At 41.4% G+C, this 26009-nt stretch overlaps 1 protein-coding gene across 5 annotated transcripts in view; it reads left to right on the forward strand.

The window, feature by feature from the left end:
- Window positions 1-26009, forward strand: part of ttn.1 (titin, tandem duplicate 1) — a 186535-nt gene that overhangs the window by 102711 nt on the left and 57815 nt on the right. For all 5 annotated transcript variants that reach the window (XM_036959132.1, XM_036959129.1, XM_036959130.1 and 2 more), the window contains 25 exons: window positions 862-1046; window positions 1183-1312; window positions 1402-1701; window positions 1812-2129; window positions 2815-3111; window positions 3288-3587; window positions 3787-4101; window positions 15053-15201; window positions 15299-15449; window positions 15738-16019; window positions 16301-16603; window positions 16853-17155; window positions 17296-17577; window positions 17766-18065; window positions 18298-18600; window positions 18706-19014; window positions 19127-19411; window positions 19623-19922; window positions 20254-20547; window positions 20628-23597; window positions 23725-24036; window positions 24240-24524; window positions 24665-24964; window positions 25096-25506; window positions 25644-25919. In XM_036959132.1, the coding sequence (XP_036815027.1) occupies window positions 862-1046; window positions 1183-1312; window positions 1402-1701; window positions 1812-2129; window positions 2815-3111; window positions 3288-3587; window positions 3787-4101; window positions 15053-15201; window positions 15299-15449; window positions 15738-16019; window positions 16301-16603; window positions 16853-17155; window positions 17296-17577; window positions 17766-18065; window positions 18298-18600; window positions 18706-19014; window positions 19127-19411; window positions 19623-19922; window positions 20254-20547; window positions 20628-23597; window positions 23725-24036; window positions 24240-24524; window positions 24665-24964; window positions 25096-25506; window positions 25644-25919 (9660 nt within the window). The remainder of the gene's footprint in view (window positions 1-861; window positions 1047-1182; window positions 1313-1401; window positions 1702-1811; window positions 2130-2814; window positions 3112-3287; window positions 3588-3786; window positions 4102-15052; window positions 15202-15298; window positions 15450-15737; window positions 16020-16300; window positions 16604-16852; window positions 17156-17295; window positions 17578-17765; window positions 18066-18297; window positions 18601-18705; window positions 19015-19126; window positions 19412-19622; window positions 19923-20253; window positions 20548-20627; window positions 23598-23724; window positions 24037-24239; window positions 24525-24664; window positions 24965-25095; window positions 25507-25643; window positions 25920-26009) is intronic.

Below are 26009 nucleotides of genomic sequence, written 5' to 3' on the forward strand. Positions count from 1 at the left end.
GTCCCATAGTAATGAACGAGTCTGGACCAGACGGACAGACAGGTAGCGTTTCTCAGACAGTCGAAAATCATGAATCAGGTGGCATCATTTTTATGGATATATACAAAGAATAGACAATTAGAAAAACGTCAAACAAAACAAAGTGCAGCTAGTTTGCAGTCTTTCCAGCTTCAGTGTGAAGCGATTGTATTAGCTGTGTTGTTGGCTAGCTCCTCTGAACAACAGTGTCCTGACAAGTGAGCACATTTTCATTAGCTCATCATTATGGATGTATCTAAATAAATGTCACTAGAAAACAGCTTTAACAAATGAATATTCAGCTACTTTGCTGTTATTCTGGCTGCACCTTTTCGACTTGATTGGAAGTTAGCCATATTTGGCTAGTTAGCAAGCCAGCCAGTATGGCAATAGAACCCTTAGAATGAACGATTAGGTCGCGTCCATAGAAACAGAACAAAAAGACTGAATGACTGGGTCATGGCTCTGGCAATCAAACCGATAGAACGAACAACCAGCTGGCTTGGGTAGCAACCCTAGATTTGTGTCGGGACTATATCTTGTAGAAGGATGAAATAGTATGAATAAATTCATAAAAATAATGTTTTTAATTCAAAAATATTAATCATTATTTGAATATGTTGGTAACCCGTTGTATAAAGGTGATAATGCCCTCGAAGCCGGTGTTTGGAGGACATTTTTTCCACGGTTTACCAGCACGAGACTCGTGCCAATATATCCACCAAACACCAGCTTCTCTGGCATTATCACTTAATTATATGTGAGTTTGGCTTGTTGATTTGAGTTTTACTGATGTACTATACTATGCTTTTTACTATACTAATGTACTTTTTAATTTCACAGCTGAACCAAACATTACTCTGGAGGTCAGCGCCCATGAGCTGTTGTCCTGCAGAGCTGGAACTACCATTAAAATACCAGCTCTCATCACTGGCCGTCCCACTCCTAAAGTTACATGGGAGTTCAAGGATGGAACAGCAGAGACCGAGAAGAAGAATGACATCCATATCCTTCCAATCGATTCAAAGGTAATCTATAGAAATCCAAGCTTTGTTCTTTTTTAAAGGGATAGTTATTTTCTACTTTTGTACGATCCAAAACATTTTTTATGTTTTCAAGTCTCATGTAATAATCGTTATGTATTTTGTAAATGTCTCTACTCAGATCGTGTCAACTGATACAACATCAGTCATTACCATCCCTGAGAGCCACCTCAAACATGCCGGACGTTACATCATCACAGCGGAAAATGCAGCTGGACACAAGAACATGAAAGTCAGAGTCAATGTCCTTGGTAAGTAAAAACAAAATAACACAGGTGGATAAACAAATGGGCCAAGTATTTTACAAGATTCCTAATCATTGGCAAAACCTTATTTTCAGATCTGCCTGGCCCACCCAAAGACCTCAAAGTCACAGACATCACAAGAGGCACATGTAGACTTACATGGAAGGCTCCAGATAGTGACGGTGGTGAGAGGATCAAGAGTTACTTCATTGAGAAGAAGACTGTGGAAGGAAAAGCTTGGACCAAGTGCAACCCAGCCTGTGCCGCCCAGTCCTTTATTGTGCCCGATCTCATTGAGGGACAGGATTACCTGTTCCGTATCCGGGCGGAGAACCGCTTTGGATTTGGACCACTAGTTGAGACCATTGAATGTTCAAAGGCTAGAGATCCTATCCGTAAGTGAACAACATTCACTTCATTCACAGAACCAACCTGTTCTATAGAACACACACCTGTTCTATTGTGCCAGCAGTTTCTAATCATTCCTTGTATTATTTTTGTTCAGATCCTCCTGATGCTCCCACAAGGGTAAAGATTCAAGAAGTGACTAAGGGCACAGCCACCCTGACTTGGAAGCCACCCAGGAATGACGGTGGAGCTCCAGTGACACACTACACTGTTGAACGTCTGTGCTGGGACAGTAGTGGATCTCAGAAGCAGTCCTGGAGACAGTGCAACAGACGTGATATTGAAGACCTCACCTTCAAGGTTGAGGATCTGACTGAAGGAGAAGAGTATGAGTTCCGTGTCAAGGCCGTGAACGAAGCCGGCCCCAGCAGACCATCATCTACTGTTGGACCAGTTGTCATCCAAGACCAGACACGTAAGTTGATATAAATATGTATAGATGGTTGCTTCATTTAAACAAATGCGTTGTTCTATGGTGTTAAAGTGTTAAGTGTTAGGCAGGAGGGGGGTGGTCCAGAGGGGGGCTAGGCCCCGTCCGTGAATTGGAGAATTTAGCATTTTTCAAACATAATAATTATGGATAATTCTATGTGAAAAATATATAAGTATTTTCCTGCATATCTAAGCATACCTCTTGACCTGTCTATATCCTCCTGACTGGGGGTTACTTTCTTGAACTAAATATGCTTCTCTGCATATCTGCTGAAATCTGGGTAAAATTGAAAGGAATGAGTCTTATTCAGTACATTTAGTTATTGCTTGCATTTCTAAAATATACCAACCTTGCCAGCAGGCATGCCAGCTAAGATAGTTAGACAAGCTATCTACTCTAACTTGATCGATTACCTGAAATCGCTTCTTGGTAGCTAGTTACGAGTTTGGGAACTTATTTGGGATAGCTAAAGCCAACTTCATAAAATTACTAGGTGGCTAGTGGTATTACAGAGATAGAGAAAAATATATATACAGTGTATATATATATATATTTTAAGAGGACAAATCTGAAGCATGACGCCTCTGGAGTTAGGTGTTAAAAGGTGTTTAGTGTCTAAAAGAAAATAAGTGATTTTCTAATTTGGTTGCCATTGTTTGTCTCTCAGGTGCTCCTGCTATTGACCTGGAGGAGTTCATGGAGGTTGAACAAGGAGCTGATATCAGCATCAAGGCAAAGATCAGGGGCTGTCCATTCCCCACTCTCACCTGGCTCAAGGCTCCAGCCCACAAGGGTGACGACAAGGTTGAGGTTGCATATGACGAGCACATCAACAAGATTGTGTCTGATGATAGCTGTGTACTGCTGATCCAGCAGGGAAAGCGCTCAGATACAGGCCTCTACACTATCACAGCCAGTAACAGCCTAGGAAAGGCCTCCAAGGAGATGAGACTCAACGTCTTGGGTAAACTTCTTTACATTTTAGTAATTTAGCAGATGCTCTTATCTAGGCTGACTTACATATCAACGTTGAAATTCAACATGCTTTATTATCATATTTTCACAGCCAAGAAAATCAACAAATTACATTATTAAAAGTTTTCTTTTCACTTAACAAATGGTATCGCTTCCTTTCTTCAGGACGTCCTGGACCACCATCCGGTCCTGTGAAGTTTGAGGAGGTCGACGCTGAGAAGATCACCCTGTCATGGCTGCCACCTAAGGATGACGGTGGCTCCAAAGTGACCAACTACGTCATTGAGAGGCGTGTAGCCAACAGGAAGACATGGATCCCTGTGACCAATGAACCCAAGGAGCGTATCTGGACGGTGGAGGGCCTGATGGAAGGGCATGAGTATGTGTTCCGAATTTGTGCTCAGAACAAATATGGAGTTGGAGAGCCTCTGGACAGTGAACCTGAAGAAGCCAGGAAACTCTATGGTAAGCGTAGAGAGCAAAATATCATGTTTTCATGAAAGGATTTGCATCAATCAATCAGATGTATGTAGAAAGCACTTTTTTCATTCATAGTTGTCATAAAGTGCTTTACAGTGACCATTCACATCATAATACACAAGTCTGATGAAAAACCTGAGAAGTCAAGATTAACAGAATTCATGTTTGTTTGTTTTTTATAAAGCTGTTCCCGGCCAATGTGAAAAGCCAACCATTTCAGCTGTTGACCATGATTCCATGATGGTCAACTGGGAAGAGCCAGAAGACGATGGAGGCAGTCCAGTGACTGGCTATTGGCTGGAGCGTAAGGAAACCACCTCTAAGCGCTGGAACAGGGTGACGCGCGACCCCATCCGGGCCATGGCTTTCGGGGTGTCCCATAATGTGACTGGACTCATTGAGGGGTCACAGTACCTCTTCCGGGTCACAGCTATCAACGCAGCAGGATGTGGACCTCCTAGCGCGTGCACCGACCCCATCTTCGCCAGAGATCCTATCTGTAAGTATTATATGATACTTGATTTTACTCCTGCCCTTGGCTGTTTAAAATAGCACAGGCCCTTGACGAATGTCCTCCATCTCACTTAGCTTAAGGCAAGTTTGTAAAGGTTGCACCGGTTGACAGTACGATACTTAAGTACGGCATTGGTTGAAGCTCAATGTTAAATATAAATCTCTCAACCATCATATCTTAGTGAATATGACACTATAGAAAATTCTCAAATTCACTTAGAGGTACACAACACACTCCCTGCTGCTCGCCATGACCCGTCCGGCTGAGAACCACAAACCGAAATGATAACAGGATCGTTAGGAATTGAGTTTACCTAGCATTTTCTGCAAACACCTAGTTTAAAACGAAACTATAGCATCCATAAAGTGACTATAGCATCCATAAAGTGACTACAGCATCCATTGGACATATAGCATCCATGAAGTGACTATAGCATCCATTGGACATATAGCATCCATGAAGTGACTATAGCATCCATTGGACTTATAGCATCCATGAAGTGACTATAGCATCCATTGGACTTATAGCATCCATGAAGTGACTATAGCATTCATAAAGTGACTATAGCATCCATTGGACATATAGCATCCATAAAGTGACTATAGCATTCATAAAGTGACTATAGCATCCATTGGACATATAGCATCCATGAAGTGACTATAGCATCCATTGGACTTATAGCATCCATGAAGTGACTATAGCATTCATAAAGTGACTATAGCATCCATTGGACTTATAGCATCCATAAAGTGACTATAGCATTCATGAAGTGACTATAGCATCCATTGGACATATAGCATCCATGAAGTGACTATAGCATGCATTGGACTTATAGCATCCATGAAGTGACTATAGCATCCATTGGACTTATAACATCCATAAAGTGACTATAGCATGCATTGGACTTATAGCATCCATGAAGTGACTATAGCATGCATTGGACTTATAGCATCCATAGGACTTATAGCATCCATAAAGTGACTATAGCATCCATTGGACATATAGCATCCAAGAAGTGACGATAGCATCCATGAAGTGACTATAGCATCCATTGGACTTATAGCATCCATAAAGTGACGATAGCATCCATAAAGTGACTGTAGCATCCATGAAGTGACTATAGCATCCATTGGATTTATAGCATCCATAAAGTGACTATAGCATCCATTGGACTTATAACATCCATAAAGTGACTACAGCATCCATAAAGTGACTACAGCATCCATTGGACTTATAGCATCCCATGAAGTGACTATAGCATCCATTGGACTTATAGCATCCATAAAGTGACTATAGCATCCATTGGACATATAGCATCCATGAAGTGACTATAGCATTCATAAAGTGACTATAGCATCCATTGGATTTATAGCATCCATAAAGTGACGATAGCATCCATGAAGTGACTATAGCATCCATTGGACATATAGCATCCATAAAGTGACTACAGCATCCATTGGACATATAGCATCCATAAAGTGACGATAGCATCCATGAAGTGACTATAGCATCCATTGGACTTATAGCATCCATGAAGTGACTATAGCATCCATTGGACTTATAGCATCCATAGGACTTATAGCATCCATAAAGTGACTATAGCATCCATTGGACATATAGCATCCATGAAGTGACTATATCATTCATAAAGTGACGATAGCATCCATGAAGTGACTATAGCATCCATTGGACTTATAGCATCCATAAAGTGACGATAGCATCCATAAAGTGACTACAGCATCCATTGGACTTATAGCATCCATGAAGTGACTATAGCATCCATTGGACTTATAGCATCCATAAAGTGACTATAGCATCCATTGGACTTATAGCATCCATAAAGTGACTATAGCATCCATTGGACTTATAGCATCCATAAAGTGACTATAGCATCCATAAAGTGACTATAGCATCCATAAAGTGACTACAGCATCCATTGGACATATAGCATCCATAAAGTGACTATAGCATCCATAAAGTGACTACAGCATCCATAAAGTGACTATAGCATCCATAAAGTGACTACAGCATCCATAAAGTGACTACAGCATCCATAAAGTGACTATAGCATCCATAAAGTGACTATAGCATCCATAAAGTGACGATAGCATCCATGAAGTGACTATAGCATCCATAAAGTGACTATAGCATCCATTGGACTTATAGCATCCATGAAGTGACTATAGCATCCATTGGACTTATAGCATCCATAGGACTTATAGCATCCATAAAGTGACTATAGCATCCATTGGACATATAGCATCCATAAAGTGACTATAGCATCCATTGGACTTATAGCATCCATGAAGTGACTATAGCTTTCATAAAGTGACTATAGCATCCATTGGACTTATAGCATCCATGAAGTGACTATAGCATTCATAAAGTGACTATAGCATCCATTGGACATATAGCATCCATGAAGTGACTATAGCATCCATTGGACTTATAGCATCCATGAAGTGACTATAGCTTTCATAAAGTGACTATAGCATCCATTGGACTTATAGCATCCATAAAGTGACTATAGCATTCATAAAGTGACTATAGCATCCATTGGACATATAGCATCCATGAAGTGACTATAGCATCCATTGGACATATAGCATCCATGAAGTGACTATAGCATCCATTGGACTTATAGCATCCATGAAGTGACTATAGCATCCTTTGGACTTATAGCATCCATAAAGTGACTATAGCATCCATTGGACATATAGCATCCATAAAGTGACTATAGCATCCATTGGACATATAGCATCCATGAAGTGACTATAGCATTCATAAAGTGACTATAGCATCCATTGGACTTATAGCATCCATAAAGTGACTATAGCATCCATAAAGTGACTACAGCATCCATTGGACATATAGCATCCATAAAGTGACGATAGCATCCATGAAGTGACTATAGCATCCATTGGACTTATAGCATCCATGAAGTGACTATAGCATCCATTGGACATATAGCATCCATAAAGTGACTATAGCATCCATTGGACATATAGCATCCATAAAGTGACTATAGCATTCATAAAGTGACTATAGCATCCATTGGACATATAGCATCCATGAAGTGACTATAGCATCCATTGGACTTATAGCATCCATGAAGTGACTATAGCATTCATAAAGTGACTATAGCATCCATTGGACTTATAGCATCCATAAAGTGACTATAGCATTCATAAAGTGACTATAGCATCCATTGGACATATAGCATCCATGAAGTGACTATAGCATCCATTGGACATATAGCATCCATGAAGTGACTATAGCATCCATTGGACTTATAGCATCCATGAAGTGACTATAGCATCCTTTGGACTTATAGCATCCATAAAGTGACTATAGCATCCATTGGACATATAGCATCCATAAAGTGACTATAGCATCCATTGGACATATAGCATCCATGAAGTGACTATAGCATTCATAAAGTGACTATAGCATCCATTGGACTTATAGCATCCATAAAGTGACTATAGCATCCATAAAGTGACTACAGCATCCATTGGATATATAGCATCCATAAAGTGACGATAGCATCCATGAAGTGACTATAGCATCCATTGGACTTATAGCATCCATGAAGTGACTATAGCATCCATTGGACATATAGCATCCATGAAGTGACTATAGCATGCATTGGACTTATAGCATCCATGAAGTGACTATAGCATCCATTGGACTTATAACATCCATAAAGTGACTATAGCATGCATTGGACTTATAGCATCCATGAAGTGACTATAGCATGCATTGGACTTATAGCATCCATAGGACTTATAGCATCCATAAAGTGACTATAGCATCCATTGGACATATAGCATCCAAGAAGTGACGATAGCATCCATGAAGTGACTATAGCATCCATTGGACTTATAGCATCCATAAAGTGACGATAGCATCCATAAAGTGACTGTAGCATCCATGAAGTGACTATAGCATCCATTGGATTTATAGCATCCATAAAGTGACTATAGCATCCATTGGACTTATAACATCCATAAAGTGACTACAGCATCCATAAAGTGACTACAGCATCCATTGGACTTATAGCATCCCATGAAGTGACTATAGCATCCATTGGACTTATAGCATCCATAAAGTGACTATAGCATCCATTGGACATATAGCATCCATGAAGTGACTATAGCATTCATAAAGTGACTATAGCATCCATTGGATTTATAGCATCCATAAAGTGACGATAGCATCCATGAAGTGACTATAGCATCCATTGGACATATAGCATCCATAAAGTGACTATAGCATCCATTGGACTTATAGCATCCATAAAGTGACTATAGCATCCATAAAGTGACTACAGCATCCATTGGATATATAGCATCCATAAAGTGACGATAGCATCCATGAAGTGACTATAGCATCCATTGGACTTATAGCATCCATGAAGTGACTATAGCATCCATTGGACATATAGCATCCATGAAGTGACTATAGCATGCATTGGACTTATAGCATCCATGAAGTGACTATAGCATCCATTGGACTTATAACATCCATAAAGTGACTATAGCATGCATTGGACTTATAGCATCCATGAAGTGACTATAGCATGCATTGGACTTATAGCATCCATAGGACTTATAGCATCCATAAAGTGACTATAGCATCCATTGGACATATAGCATCCAAGAAGTGACGATAGCATCCATGAAGTGACTATAGCATCCATTGGACTTATAGCATCCATAAAGTGACGATAGCATCCATAAAGTGACTGTAGCATCCATGAAGTGACTATAGCATCCATTGGATTTATAGCATCCATAAAGTGACTATAGCATCCATTGGACTTATAACATCCATAAAGTGACTACAGCATCCATAAAGTGACTACAGCATCCATTGGACTTATAGCATCCCATGAAGTGACTATAGCATCCATTGGACTTATAGCATCCATAAAGTGACTATAGCATCCATTGGACATATAGCATCCATGAAGTGACTATAGCATCCATTGGACATATAGCATCCATGAAGTGACTATAGCATCCATTGGACTTATAGCATCCATGAAGTGACTATAGCATCCTTTGGACTTATAGCATCCATAAAGTGACTATAGCATCCATTGGACATATAGCATCCATAAAGTGACTATAGCATCCATTGGACATATAGCATCCATGAAGTGACTATAGCATTCATAAAGTGACTATAGCATCCATTGGACTTATAGCATCCATAAAGTGACTATAGCATCCATAAAGTGACTACAGCATCCATTGGACATATAGCATCCATAAAGTGACGATAGCATCCATGAAGTGACTATAGCATCCATTGGACTTATAGCATCCATGAAGTGACTATAGCATCCATTGGACATATAGCATCCATAAAGTGACTATAGCATCCATTGGACATATAGCATCCATAAAGTGACTATAGCATTCATAAAGTGACTATAGCATCCATTGGACATATAGCATCCATGAAGTGACTATAGCATCCATTGGACTTATAGCATCCATGAAGTGACTATAGCATTCATAAAGTGACTATAGCATCCATTGGACTTATAGCATCCATAAAGTGACTATAGCATTCATAAAGTGACTATAGCATCCATTGGACATATAGCATCCATGAAGTGACTATAGCATCCATTGGACATATAGCATCCATGAAGTGACTATAGCATCCATTGGACTTATAGCATCCATGAAGTGACTATAGCATCCTTTGGACTTATAGCATCCATAAAGTGACTATAGCATCCATTGGACATATAGCATCCATAAAGTGACTATAGCATCCATTGGACATATAGCATCCATGAAGTGACTATAGCATTCATAAAGTGACTATAGCATCCATTGGACTTATAGCATCCATAAAGTGACTATAGCATCCATAAAGTGACTACAGCATCCATTGGATATATAGCATCCATAAAGTGACGATAGCATCCATGAAGTGACTATAGCATCCATTGGACTTATAGCATCCATGAAGTGACTATAGCATCCATTGGACATATAGCATCCATGAAGTGACTATAGCATGCATTGGACTTATAGCATCCATGAAGTGACTATAGCATCCATTGGACTTATAACATCCATAAAGTGACTATAGCATGCATTGGACTTATAGCATCCATGAAGTGACTATAGCATGCATTGGACTTATAGCATCCATAGGACTTATAGCATCCATAAAGTGACTATAGCATCCATTGGACATATAGCATCCAAGAAGTGACGATAGCATCCATGAAGTGACTATAGCATCCATTGGACTTATAGCATCCATAAAGTGACGATAGCATCCATAAAGTGACTGTAGCATCCATGAAGTGACTATAGCATCCATTGGATTTATAGCATCCATAAAGTGACTATAGCATCCATTGGACTTATAACATCCATAAAGTGACTACAGCATCCATAAAGTGACTACAGCATCCATTGGACTTATAGCATCCCATGAAGTGACTATAGCATCCATTGGACTTATAGCATCCATAAAGTGACTATAGCATCCATTGGACATATAGCATCCATGAAGTGACTATAGCATTCATAAAGTGACTATAGCATCCATTGGATTTATAGCATCCATAAAGTGACGATAGCATCCATGAAGTGACTATAGCATCCATTGGACATATAGCATCCATAAAGTGACTATAGCATCCATTGGACTTATAGCATCCATAAAGTGACTATAGCATCCATAAAGTGACTACAGCATCCATTGGATATATAGCATCCATAAAGTGACGATAGCATCCATGAAGTGACTATAGCATCCATTGGACTTATAGCATCCATGAAGTGACTATAGCATCCATTGGACATATAGCATCCATGAAGTGACTATAGCATGCATTGGACTTATAGCATCCATGAAGTGACTATAGCATCCATTGGACTTATAACATCCATAAAGTGACTATAGCATGCATTGGACTTATAGCATCCATGAAGTGACTATAGCATGCATTGGACTTATAGCATCCATAGGACTTATAGCATCCATAAAGTGACTATAGCATCCATTGGACATATAGCATCCAAGAAGTGACGATAGCATCCATGAAGTGACTATAGCATCCATTGGACTTATAGCATCCATAAAGTGACGATAGCATCCATAAAGTGACTGTAGCATCCATGAAGTGACTATAGCATCCATTGGATTTATAGCATCCATAAAGTGACTATAGCATCCATTGGACTTATAACATCCATAAAGTGACTACAGCATCCATAAAGTGACTACAGCATCCATTGGACTTATAGCATCCCATGAAGTGACTATAGCATCCATTGGACTTATAGCATCCATAAAGTGACTATAGCATCCATTGGACATATAGCATCCATGAAGTGACTATAGCATTCATAAAGTGACTATAGCATCCATTGGATTTATAGCATCCATAAAGTGACGATAGCATCCATGAAGTGACTATAGCATCCATTGGACATATAGCATCCATAAAGTGACGATAGCATCCATGAAGTGACTATAGCATCCATTGGACTTATAGCATCCATGAAGTGACTATAGCATTCATAAAGTGACTATAGCATCCATTGGACATATAGCATCCATAAAGTGACGATAGCATCCATGAAGTGACTATAGCATCCATTGGACTTATAGCATCCATGAAGTGACTATAGCATCCATTGGACATATAGCATCCATGAAGTGACTATAGCATGCATTGGACTTATAGCATCCATGAAGTGACTATAGCATCCATTGGACTTATAACATCCATAAAGTGACTATAGCATGCATTGGACTTATAGCATCCATGAAGTGACTATAGCATGCATTGGACTTATAGCATCCATAGGACTTATAGCATCCATAAAGTGACTATAGCATCCATTGGACATATAGCATCCAAGAAGTGACGATAGCATCCATGAAGTGACTATAGCATCCATTGGACTTATAGCATCCATAAAGTGACGATAGCATCCATAAAGTGACTGTAGCATCCATGAAGTGACTATAGCATCCATTGGATTTATAGCATCCATAAAGTGACTATAGCATCCATTGGACTTATAACATCCATAAAGTGACTACAGCATCCATAAAGTGACTACAGCATCCATTGGACTTATAGCATCCCATGAAGTGACTATAGCATCCATTGGACTTATAGCATCCATAAAGTGACTATAGCATCCATTGGACATATAGCATCCATGAAGTGACTATAGCATTCATAAAGTGACTATAGCATCCATTGGATTTATAGCATCCATAAAGTGACGATAGCATCCATGAAGTGACTATAGCATCCATTGGACATATAGCATCCATAAAGTGACGATAGCATCCATGAAGTGACTATAGCATCCATTGGACTTATAGCATCCATGAAGTGACTATAGCATCCATTGGACTTATAGCATCCATAGGACTTATAGCATCCATAAGATGACTATAGCATCCATTGGACATATAGCATCCATGAAGTGACTATAGCATTCATAAAGTGACGATAGCATCCATGAAGTGACTATAGCATCCATTGGACTTATAGCATCCATAAAGTGACGATAGCATCCATAAAGTGACTACAGCATCCATTGGACTTATAGCATCCATGAAGTGACTATAGCATCCATTGGACTTATAGCATCCATAAAGTGACTATAGCATCCATTGGACTTATAACATCCATAAAGTGACTATAGCATCCATTGGACTTATAGCATCCATAAAGTGACTATAGCATCCATTGGACTTATAGCATCCATAAAGTGACTATAGCATCCATAAAGTGACTACAGCATCCATAAAGTGACTATAGCATCCATAAAGTGACTACAGCATCCATTGGACATATAGCATCCATAAAGTGACTATAGCATCCATAAAGTGACTACAGCATCCATAAAGTGACTATAGCATCCATAAAGTGACTACAGCATCCATAAAGTGACTACAGCATCCATAAAGTGACTATAGCATCCATAAAGTGACTATAGCATCCATAAAGTGACGATAGCATCCATGAAGTGACTATAGCATCCATAAAGTGACTATAGCATCCATTGGACTTATAGCATCCATGAAGTGACTATAGCATCCATTGGACTTATAGCATCCATAGGACTTATAGCATCCATAAAGTGACTATAGCATCCATTGGACATATAGCATCCATGAAGTGACTATAGCATCCATTGGACTTATAGCATCCATGAAGTGACTATAGCATCCATTGGACTTATAGCATCCATAAAGTGACTATAGCATCCATAAAGTGACTATAGCATCCATTGGACTTATAGCATCCATAAAGTGACTATAGCATCCATTGGACATATAGCATCCATAAAGTGACTATAGCATCCATTGGACATATAGCATCCATAAAGTGACTATAGCATCCATAAAGTGACTACAGCATCCATTGGACATATAGCATCCATAAAGTGACTATAGCATCCATTGGATTGACTAAGTTTGTGGGTGCAACAATTTTTATTAAATGTATAATTTATTGCTCTCACGTGCCCATTTCTGTCCATTAAGAACCAATGATATGCTACCTTTTTGTAGCATTTCTGACAATGCTAACATATTTTTCAGCCGAAGCTCAGAGTTCTAGCACCGGGTCAAACAACTCAGTTGCTTGGCAACAACACAGCTGCTGCCATATAATTAGGAATTAGAATAAGTGTTTGAGAAGGTTTGAAGCCTAATCAACCTGCATACACATTGGCTGAATCGCCCTTAAGCCCTCTATCGAGTGGCCACTTGCTGATGTGTTCGATAGTGATCAATCGTGTCTGCAAGTGTTTTGGCCAAAATGAACATTGAGACGATGCACACTCGACATCCCAACTGCCACCAATATTCCACATTAGAAAATCTATTTGTGCACATTCTCCTGGGAGCGGTCTTGTAGTAGCTAGCATGACTTGCTATGAAACATGGGCAGTGCACTCAGGGAGTGACAACAGAGTTGTAAAAAGAAAATTACATCTCTCTACTTCCGCACAGAATATGTGCAAGTCTATCGGTCGCCAGTGATTGCATGAGCTGATTTGGCTTGTTGTAGACTGCCTGCTGCTAGCTAGCAGTGGTTAGCTGCAATTTCATTTCATATGAAGTGGCTGACTCAGGCTAAGCTAGCTAGATAACTTGTCCATTAGCTAGCTAGCTTTCATGTACATTATGAAACGTCAGAAATACCACCCCTTCAAGCACTACAGTCCTTTGCTAGATGTGCGACTAAGACAAATACTTTTAGATGTTTTAAGATTTCTTAATTTATGTTGATTTATTCAGATTATTTTTGAAATGTACTTGTTTGTACTTGATCGTGAACGCGCATATCAAGTGATCGAGTGTTCACACTGGGCACACACTGGTTGAATCAAACTTGTTTCCACGTCATTTCAATGAAATTACATTGAATATCCATTAAATTGACATCTGTGCTCCCGAGTGGCGCAGTGGTCTAAGGCACTGCATCTCAGTGCAAGAGGTGTCACTTCAGTCCCTGGTTCAAATCCAGGCTGGATCATGTCCAGTTGTGACTGGGAGTCCCATAGGGCGGTGCACAATTGGCCCGGGGTAGGCCGTCTTTGTAAATAAGAATTTGTTCTTAACTGACTTGCCTAGTTAAATAAAGTTAATATATAAAAATAAAATAATTCTGTGCCCAGTGGGTTTGAAGTGTTCGGTTTGAGATTCAGCCATTATTTGAATAGACCAACATATCTACTGTAGTAGTTCAAAGCTGTGTGCTGGAAGGCATGGGTGGAGTAGTCATTGTGGTGCTCATGTGAATTTCCTTTTTTTTTCGGCTTCAGACCAATGCCTACTTGTAGTTTTTTGTTTTTAATAGCTTATTGCACAGATTTTTGCAACCATATTTCAGTGTTTTAAACATGGTTTGAATTTGATTGTGTAGCTGTCCCTGGACCTCCAACACCAAAGGTCACAGACTGGACCAAGTCATCAGTGGATCTAGTCTGGATCCCACCTCTGAAGGATGGTGGATCTAAGATCACGGGATACATTGTTGAATACTCAGAGGATGGAACAGACAAATGGGTTAAAGTAAGTATAATGATTGTTTTTGTAATTTGAATGTTTTTTTCCCAATAAGGTAACCTGTATGTGCACAAGTTTTACATAACATATGTTTTTGTTTCAGGCTAAAGACAAGGAGCACAGAAGCACCAAGTTGGTCATTACTGGGTTGAAGACCGGTGGATTCTACAAGTTTAGAGTGACAGCGTTGAATGCTGCAGGCCCCAGCGAACCCGGTGAAGTCCCAGACGCTATTAAGGTTGAAGACAGGACAAGTGAGTTAACTTCTTAAATTTCTCCTTCTTGAAATGATGATCTCTTGTTTTAGGAGAAATAGATAGATGAATCATTATCCTCTATTCATACTTCATTGAAATGTACCTACCGACAAAGCAATGTCCTAATTTTCTTGACTTTTCCTGCTTTTCTTTATTGACCTGTTTACATCCGCATATGATAATATCATGCTTTTAAATTCTTCATCTGCTCCCTGAAATTGTGATCTAGTTCATCTGTTTGGGATAAATGGAATGATAATATTTTTTTTTTTATGCCTATCACAGTTGCTCCTGAGGTTGACCTTGATGCCACAGTGAAGGAAAGGATGGTGGTCCATGCCGGTGGTGTGATCCGCATCCTGGCCTTTGTGTCTGGCCAGCCTGCTCCAAAGATCACATGGAGCCGTGATGACGGTGCTCTACCACCAGAAAGTGCAGTTGAGACCACCGCCATCAGCTCATCGCTGGTCATCAAGCCCTGCACCAGGAGACACCAAGGAGTCTATACTCTGACTGCTGCTAACTCAGGAGGAGAAAAGAAGAGATCTATCATTGTTGATGTCCTGGGTAAGTGTGTAGAAATGACAGGAAAGAATCAATAAATAAGATAGGAACTCATACACATGCAGAACCAGGACGACACTTAAAGAAGTGTGTGTGATACTCAAGTTGAGATACTCTAATTAGATTGTAATGTGGAAAAACAATCTTGTGTCCACAAGTTATTATCTCTTGTACACAATTTATTTTTATTTTTTTCTCCGCTGTCCCTGTAGCAGCTCAATAACAACCATGCATGTTACCACAAATAGAACAGAGGTCTCACAATCTTTCATGTTCTTCCTCAGATGTCCCTGGTCCAGTTGGCGTACCCTTCACCTCCGAGAACCTCACTAGCGACTCCTGCAAGTTGAACTGGTTTTGTCCTGAGGATGATGGTGGTTCTGCCATCACCAACTACATCATTGAGAAGCGTGATGCGGAGAGGAAGGCCTGGACTGCCCTGTCCTACACAGTCACCAGACACAATGCTGTGGCCCACGGACTGCAGAATGGAAAAGCTTACTTCTTTAGAATCGCAGCTGAGAACTCCATTGGAGTTGGACCTTTTGTTAACACCGCATGTGAAATCATCATAAAGGATCCCATCAGTAAGTCTGGTCTACATACATAACTATATCGAGATTACTTTTTCTTGGCCTGGAGTGGTCAAGCGGTATAACCCACTGCCTCTCAAGCAAATGTACAGTACATTATACCACTGCCCATATGGGTTCTTTCAGCACTCTCTCCTAACTGCCCCACTCCTTTAAAAAAAAATATATAAAAAAATGTCCTTTCTTATTATGACATTTAAAAAATGTGATGTGATGAGTAATCTATTGTGTTGTGTTACCCAGCCGTTCCAGACCGCCCAGAGGACCTTGAAGTAACAGCAGTTCATAAAGACTATATCAGCTTAACATGGAAACCTCCTGTGTCTGACGGAGGGTCAGAGGTCACCAAGTACATCCTGGAGGCCCGTATGATCGGCAAGGACAAGTTCACACGTCTGACAAAGGAGAAACTGATGGAGAGGAGATTCACCTACGACGGTCTGAGAGATGGGGACACCTATGAGTTCAGAGTTAGCGCTGTGAATGAAATTGGGCCCAGCAAGCCATCGTTCTGCACCAAACCAATCACCTGCAAAGATGAACTTGGTGAGATGGTTGCCGTTTTCTACTTTGATTCTACCAAATCACTTTGATTAAACTTGATTGTAGAATACCGAAAACAGAGGATGTTTTGAATTGAAATCTTATCTTGAAATATAGTAATGATGTTGAATGTGCCTTTTCAGAACCACCAACCATTGAGCTTGACTTCCGTGACAAGATCATCATCCATGTTGGGGAGAGCATGGCTCTCCAGGGTCGCTACACCGGAAAGCCCTCTCCATCTATCATGTGGTACAGAGATGACGAAGAGCTGAAAGCCGATCAGCACATCAAGTTCAAAAACTCACTGACCACCATGACTTTAGGCCTTATGAAAGCCAAGCGCGAGCACAGCGGCAGATACTGCGTGCTGGTTGAAAACAGCACCGGCTCTCGAAAGGGCATTTGCAATGTGACTGTTGTAGGTAAGTTGTTATTCAGTCAAGCTGAACATCTCACATCAATGGCCTCTAATATTATTTGTTAAATTGATGTAAAAAAACAAAACAAAAAAACATAGATGAACCAAAGTTAAAGTTTTGAACCAAAGTGAACAAACCATTATCATAAATTATGAACCAAAGTGACCAACACATTATGGTTTCCTATCCAGATCGCCCAACACCACCAGTGGGTCCAGTCATCTTTGATGAAGTTCACAGAGAGTTTATGGTGATCTCTTGGAAACCTCCTATTGATTCTGGCGGAGTGGACGTGTCCAACTACATCATTGACCAGAGAGACGTCAATAGTGACATCTGGAGGAATGTAACATCTGCTTCGACGAAGTTGACGTGCAAAATCCCCAGGTTGATTGAGGGAAGAGAGTACATCATGAGAATCTGTGCTGAGAACATGTATGGAATCAGTGACCCACTGGATTCAGAGGAGATGAGAGCCAAAGATCTCTTCAGTACGTAATCACTGCAATAGATTTAAATTATTTAGGTTGTGTCTCAAATGGCACCTTATTCCCTATATAGTGCACTACTTTTGACCAGAGCCCTATGGGCCTTGGCTAAAAGTAATGCACTATACAGGGAATAGGTTGCCATTTGGGATAAAACCATTATTTACTTATTTTTTGTCCACTTGAGTGCCGTTGTTGCTGTTCCTAATGTGACTTGTTATCCTGTGTTTTACAGGAGTGCCTGAGGCACCAGAGATGCCCAACGTGAGGGAGGTGTATGCTGACAACTGCCTTGTGCTTTGGAGCAGACCTCGTGATGGCGGCAAGCCCATCACTAACTACATATTGGAGAAGAAGGAGCCAGCTGCAAAGAGATGGTCTCGTGCCACCAGAGAACCCCTCTACCCAACTACTCAGTTCAGGGTGCTTGACCTTATTGAAGGCTGTCAATATCAATTCCGGGTTATGGCAGAGAATGAAATCGGCACTGGTGACCCTAGTCCCCCATCAAACACAATTCTTGCCAAAGATCCAATTGGTAAGTCTATTAACTATTTTAAAAAGCCTAATAAGCTATTTGGTCTATTGTAAATTATTGATATGAAGTTAGGATTGGTAACTGATGCATTTTCTCTCTGTATAGTTCCTCCCAGCCCCCCTGTACTGCCAGAGGCAATCGACAAGACCAAGGATACCGTAAGCCTGAAATGGCAGCTACCTCGCCATGATGGCAAAGGCAAAATCTTTGGTTACCTTGTTGAGTACCAGAAGGTTGGTGCAGTAGAATGGTCACAGGGCAATGAGACTCCTGAAGAGTGCCCAGAATGCAACTATGTTCTAAAGGGCCTGGAAGACGGAGCAGAGTACAACATCAGGGTCTTCACTGTGAATGCTGCTGGACGCTCTGAGCCTGCCCCTTGTAAGCAAACAGTGAAAGTACATGACAGACTGGGTAAGTAGTTCATTTTTATTTATTATTAACTTTATATCAATGTGGAAATTATCATCAATAATTCTATGTACAACTTACAACAATAATATATTTTTGTTGTATCCCTATACAGAGAAACCAGAGTTGCTGCTTGATGCCAATATGTCCCGTGACCATCTTGCGATGGTAGGAACTAATATTACTCTCAGTTCAGTGATCAAGGGCATGCCACCTCCCACTGTAGCATGGCAGAAGAACGGAGAAGAGGTTCCCGCAGATCGTTGTACCATTGCTGCCACTGCCAATGGCAGCAAACTTGTTATGCTCAACTGTGTCCGCTCAGACAGCGGCAACTACACACTCACTATTGAAAATGCAGCTGGAAAGAAGTCCGCTACATGCACAGTGCTCACCTTAGGTATGTTACATTTAACTGAGAACAATTAATAAGAAGTTTGTTTATTTGAGAAAAATCCCAACAAATAGTTGCTCTAATTATGCATAGTTAACACAAAATGCAATGTACTGTATGCTGTTTATTTTCGGCTTGTTTGTTGGGACATATCATTTATTTAAGTAAAAAAGGAACATGTGTTGATTAATTCATTAATATTTGCGTGTTTATCTAGATAAACCCGGACCTCCTCGGGATCTGAAAATCTCTGAGATCACCAGTGAGTCAGCCTACCTGACCTGGAAGGTTCCTGAGGATGATGGAGGGGCTGTCATCTCTCACTACGTTGTGGAAAAGAAAGACGTGGCGGCTGAGAAATGGGTGCCCGTCGCTGCATCAAACAAGAAGCCTAGTCTGATGGCTCTGTATCTTATGGAAGGAGTCCAGTATCTGTTCCGTGTTGCTGCTGAGAACCAGTTTGGCAGAGGTTCCTACATCATGACTAAGACGCCGATCAAGGCTGTTGATCCTCTTTGTGAGTACTGATGATAACAAGAATGGAATAGAATGTAATACCCTTACGGAAGTGTTCCAAAAACACTTGTTTTCACATGATTTCACGTGAAATTTCTCATGTGAAATCATATGATTTTCCACATGTGAAATCATGTGTTTTTCTGTAAGGGATAAAATCGATTAGAATGTTATTGCCCATCGGAGGACGGTAGAAAAATATTTGCCATCCTCAGATGGATAATAAAGTTATATTCTATATGTTTTTGAACACTTCGGTGACAATTTCCCAAATGTTTACCAACCATCTATTACGATTCATCGTTTGATTTTCAAAATTGAATGACTTTCAGATCCACCCGGTCCACCAAAGAATCTACACCACATCGACGTAGATAAGACTGAAGTCTGGCTCCAATGGGATTGGCCAGACCGCGACGGAGGAAGTGAGATCACTGGATTCATCGTTGAGCACCAGGAGGGAGAGGGAAAAGACTGGGTCACCTTCAAGACTGTCACCAATCCTCATAGCCATGTCACTGGACTGGAGGAGGGAAAGACATACAGGTTCCGTGTGAAGTCCCAGAATGCTGTTGGCGTGAGCCGTCCTGACACCAGTGTCCCTGTAACCTGCCAGGAGAAACTCTGTAAGACTTCTTTGATCAACAATAAGAATAAATAACAGCCCACATGCCTCAAAGTCTAACATTGATGTTTCTTTTTTCAGTGCCACCAACTATTTCAGTGGATGTGAAGCTTATTGAGGGTTTGATTGTCAAGGCTGGAAGCACTATCGTACTCCCAGCAGTCATGAAAGGAATTCCTACTCCCACAGCCAAGTGGGTGAGTGACGGAAAGGAACTGGCAACAAAGGGCAACGTCAAGATTGACACTGAGGGCATGAACACATCTCTCACCATCACTGGATGTATCAGAGGTGACACTGGAGAGTATCTCCTCACCGTGGCAAACCCTGCTGGAAGCAAGACTGTTGCTCTGCACGTCACTGTGCTCGATGTCCCAGGTGCCCCCATTGGCCCGATCAACATCCTTGAAGTTACCCCTGACCACATGGTCATCAACTGGAGACCACCTAAAGATGACGGTGGCACTCCTTTGACGTGTTATATTGTTGAAAAGAAGGATACCAAAAAGGCATGGGAACCATGGTCAGTTGTGTGCTCAGGATGCACTGGTACAAAGGCTAAAATTTCTCGATTGGAGAAAGGTCGTGAATATATTCTGCGTGTCCGTGCAGAAAACAAGGTGGGCATTGGTGCTGGACTTGAGAGTCCTCCCACTATTGCCAAACATATGTTTGATCCACCTGGCCCTCCAGGCCAGCCAACCTGCTCTGATATCACAGAGAATGCTGTGACCATAGAATGGACTCTGCCTGAATTTGATGGTGGCAGTCCAGTCAGTGGCTATGTAGTAGAGCGCAGAGAAATGACAGGGAAATGGATCCGCGTCAACAAGACACCTATATTGGATCTCCGATACAGAGCATCAGGTCTGTTTGAGAACAACAGCTACGAGTTCAGAATCTTTGCTGAGAACGTTGCTGGCGTCAGCGAGCCCTCTCCTGTATCAGATCCAGTGAAGTGCACCCGTCCTATTACTAAGCCAGGACCCCCATTAAACCCTAAGCTGAGGGACTGGAGCAAGTCATATGCTGACTTGGTGTGGACCAAGCCAACAAGAGATGGAGGCAGCCCCATCTTAGGTTATATAGTTGAATGTCAGAAATCAGCCAGCGCCAAATGGGAGAAAGTTCATAAGGATCTCATCCCGATGTGCGCATTTAGAGCAATGGGACTTACTGAGGGCATGGAATACAGGTTCCGCATTAGCGCTTCCAATATTATTGGAGATGGAAAACCTACAGAGCTCTCAGAAACAGTCCTTGCCAAGGACATTCTGGTTCCCCCAGAGCTGACAGTTGATGTTGCTTGCCGTGACCTTCTGACAGTTAGGGTGGGACAGAGTATCAATCTTGTTACTAGAGTTAAAGGTAGACCTGATCCTGATATCACTTGGTCTAAGGATGCCAAGATTCTAGGCATAGACAGGCGTACTGAGATGAACAACAACTTCCCTCTGGTTGAGCTGGTGATTTCAGATGCAGTAAGGCAAGATTATGGAAAGTATGCTATCCTTGCTAAAAACAGCAGTGGTCAAGCACAGGCTACCATTATTGTGAATGTGCTTGACACTCCAGGCGTCTGTCAGAATCTGAAGACCACTTACGTGACAAAAGAATCCTGCATGGTTTCCTGGGAGAACCCAGAGGATAATGGAGGAACTGAAATAACACAGTACATTATTGAGAGCCGTCAACCTAGTCAAAGGAATTGGACAGTGGTATCAAATGATTGCACCAAACGCCTTATGAAGGCACCACTCCATGAGGGTTGTGAATACTTCTTCCGTGTGAGTGCAGAGAACAAAATTGGTGCTGGACCTTCAACAGAGACCAAAACAGCCATCCTTGCTGTTGATCCCATTGAGAAGCCTGGTGACCCTATTGACTTCATTATCTCTGAGATCGGCAAGACATTCGTCTTCCTGAAATGGAAGAGACCAGACTATGATGGTGGCAGCCGTAACCTGGGCTACCATGTTGAAAAGAAACCTAAAGTGGCAGAGGAATGGGAGAGACTGCACAAGGGTGCGATTAAGGAAACTTACTTCATGGCAGACAAGTGCATTGAAAACGAAATTTACCAGTTCAGGGTACAGACAAAGAATGAAGGAGGTGAGAGCAACTGGGTGACAACTGCTGAGGTTGAGGTTAAAGAACAGTTAGTGGTGCCAGAGATCAAGATGAAGTTGCAATGGACTCTAGTGGTTAATGCCGGTGACGCCATTCCAATTGAAGCTGATGTCAAGGGAAAACCAGTTCCGGAAGTAAAGTGGACAAAGGAGAAAGACACAGGGGACATCACCAAGAGCCCAAGGCTCCAAATAGAAGCCGGTGTAGAATTCTCTAAATTCCTGTTGACAAACTCAAGACGTGGAGATACTGGAAAATATAACATCACTGCTACCAATAGTGCTGGAACAGCCACTGGATGGGCGAATGTGTGTGTGCTTGATAGACCTGGTCCTATCAGCAACCTAGTTGTAAATGGTGTTACAGTGGATAGGTGCATGTTGACATGGGATATGCCAGATGATGATGGTGGATGTGAAATTTATAACTACATCATAGAAAAGTGTGAGAAGAAGAGAATGGTGTGGTCCATACATTCTTCTGCTGTGATCACCAACTCTGCTAAAGTAACCCGCCTTGTAGAAGGAAATGAATATATATTCAGGGTGCGTGCAGAAAACAAGATGGGGGCAGGTCCTGCAGTGGAGAGCGCACCTATTGTGGCAAGGACCGAATTCAGTAAACCTGGCATTCCAGAAGCACCAGAAGTTGTCAAGATCTCCAAGGAGGAGATGACCGTTACATGGAACCCTCCTGAGAATAACGGTGGAAAGGAAATCTCTGGTTACATTCTGGAGAAAAAGGAAGAATTCGGAGTACGATGGTCTCCTTGCACAAAGCATTCCATTGATTCGACCCAACTGACTGTCACTGGTTTGCTGCGTGATCATGAATATCAGTTCCGCGTCAGGGCTGAGAATGAAATAGGACTTGGTGAACCAAGCAAACCCTCAAGATCACTCGCCGCCAGGGATTCTCTAGGTATGTATAGTACAGCAGTTCTAAATATGATAAAATCATACATTCACAATGGTTTTGCTTTAGCCTTTGCATATCCAAAGTATCTGTGTTAATATGCAGTTTGTTTATTTCGTTTTGATATTTTCAGATGTCCCAGCCCCTCCAACAAATCTGAAGGTTGGTGACAGTACAAGGACCTCTGTAGCACTGAAGTGGACAAAGCCTGTTTCTGATGGTGGAGCTCCTATCATTGGTTATGTGGTGGAAATGAGGATCAAGGGAAACAAGGATGCGGCATGGAAGAGGTGTAATGTCGCAGCCCAGCTAATTGTATGTGAATTCACTGTCTCCAGTCTGGATGATCATGAATGGTATGAATTCCGCGTTTCTGCTCAAAATCAATGCGGTATGAGCTTAACGGCGGATCTTACGATGCCCGTGCAACCCAAGGATATCCTTGGTGAGTCCTAAAATACATTTACATTTTCCATTCACATTTTTGTAATTTAGCAGATGGGCTTATCCCAAGTGACTTAGTCAGTGAATAGTAAATAGTACTAGAGTTTGTTTAATGTGGCATATTTCAGTTGAATTACATTGTGTGAAAGATCATTAGTGTATCATCACACTAATACATCTATCTACACCTTCTTCGACCAACAGAGGCACCTGAAATTGACATGGATGCTAGTCTGAAGGACGGTCTGACAGTCAGGGCCGGATGTCCCATCCGACTGGTGGCAACCATCAAGGGAAGACCACCTCCCAAAGTCTGCTGGAGAAGAATGGGTGTCGATAACGTTGTCAGGAAGGGCCATGTGGACATCATTGACACAATGACCTTCTTGGTTATCCCTGAAAGTACACGTGATGATTCAGGCAAATACTCCCTGACCCTGTCCAGCCCAGCTGGGGAGAAGGCAGTGTTTGTCAATGTCAAAGTACTGGGTAAGTAGTGTGTTTTCGCTCATCTCAGAACTGCTACATTGCTATATTGCTGCTTGCAGTTTGAATATCTGCCCATAATCTTATAATATGTTGTACTACATAAACATGTCAATGTGATTACATGTTTTTCCCCTCAACAGATACCCCAGGGCCTGTAGTGGGTCTAGATGCCACAGATATTAAACAGACGTCCGCCAAACTGGCATGGTCACCCCCTGAGAACGATGGTGGCAGTGCAGTCACTCATTACATTATTGAGAAGCGTGAAATCGATCGCAAGACCTGGGGACCAGTCGCAAACAATATTGAACAGACTGAAACCAACGTCAAGAAACTTGTTTCAGGCACAGAGTATTTCTTTAGAGTCACTGCTGTGAATGAATATGGTCCTGGAGTTGCGAAGGTCTCGCCAAAGTCCTACATGGCATCTGATCCTGTCAGTAAGTACCCTTTTGGTTGACCGTTTCATTAATGATCTAAGGACCATTCATTCATTCGGGCATTCGAAGCCTAGCCTTCAATTATTTAAGTCTGAAGTTTGACAACATTTTGCTGGTTTTCTTCTCCTCAGGCAAACCTGAACCATGCCCGAAGATTGATGTATTGGAAATTACAAAGAACAGTGCACTTCTGGGATGGCTGAAACCATTGGGTGATGGGGGAGCTAAGATAGATGGTTACATAGTTGAATACATGGGGCTCATCCCACCCAAACCAAAACCAGAACCAGCAGAACCAGTAGAAGGAGAGGAAGCTCCTCATCCTCCGGAACCTGTACCTGCACCTGTGGTTGTGGAAGAACCAGTGGAAGAGAAGCCAGAACCACAATGGATGGCATACACAACTGTTAAAAATTTAACCCTTTCAGTTAGTGGACTCAAGGAGGGTATGAAGTATAGATTCCGGGTGGCCGCAAGAAATATCATGGGTCGCAGTTCGTACACTGAAACTAGGGACGCTTATGAGATCAAGGAACAGATGCGTAAGTTTTCTTTTTTTTGCAACCAATGTTATTCACAACATATCTACACATAATAGAATTGTGATTTTTGTGTGTGATGAGGGATTATTTTTCATCAAATCAAGTTAACAAAAAATTCCTTTTTATTTGGTTTTCAGTGGAACCCAAGATCATGATGGCGGAGGCTGTGTCTGCCAAAGCAGGAGCTAAACTCAGAGTGGAAGCTCTTGTGTCTGGAAAGCCAGCACCAACCTGCACATGGATGCGAGGAGATGACAATGTTGTTTCCTCTAGTCGTCTTGCTGTGCACAAATCTGCAAACATGTGTGTGCTCATCATCAAAGACGTGTCCAGAACCGACAGTGGAATATACAGTTTGGTTGCTGAGAACAGCTGTGCTAAAGTAGATCAGCATATTAAAATCATCATTAGAGGTTTGTATCTTAATTGCATAAAATAATTAGTCGGTTCTATTTTCAAACTATTCGAATGAAAATTGTGTTAGATATGATGCTGATAATGAC

The sequence above is a fragment of the Oncorhynchus mykiss genome, chromosome 22 (genome assembly GCF_013265735.2).
Source record: "Oncorhynchus mykiss isolate Arlee chromosome 22, USDA_OmykA_1.1, whole genome shotgun sequence".
In the NCBI taxonomy this organism is placed as follows: Eukaryota; Metazoa; Chordata; class Actinopteri; order Salmoniformes; family Salmonidae; genus Oncorhynchus; species Oncorhynchus mykiss.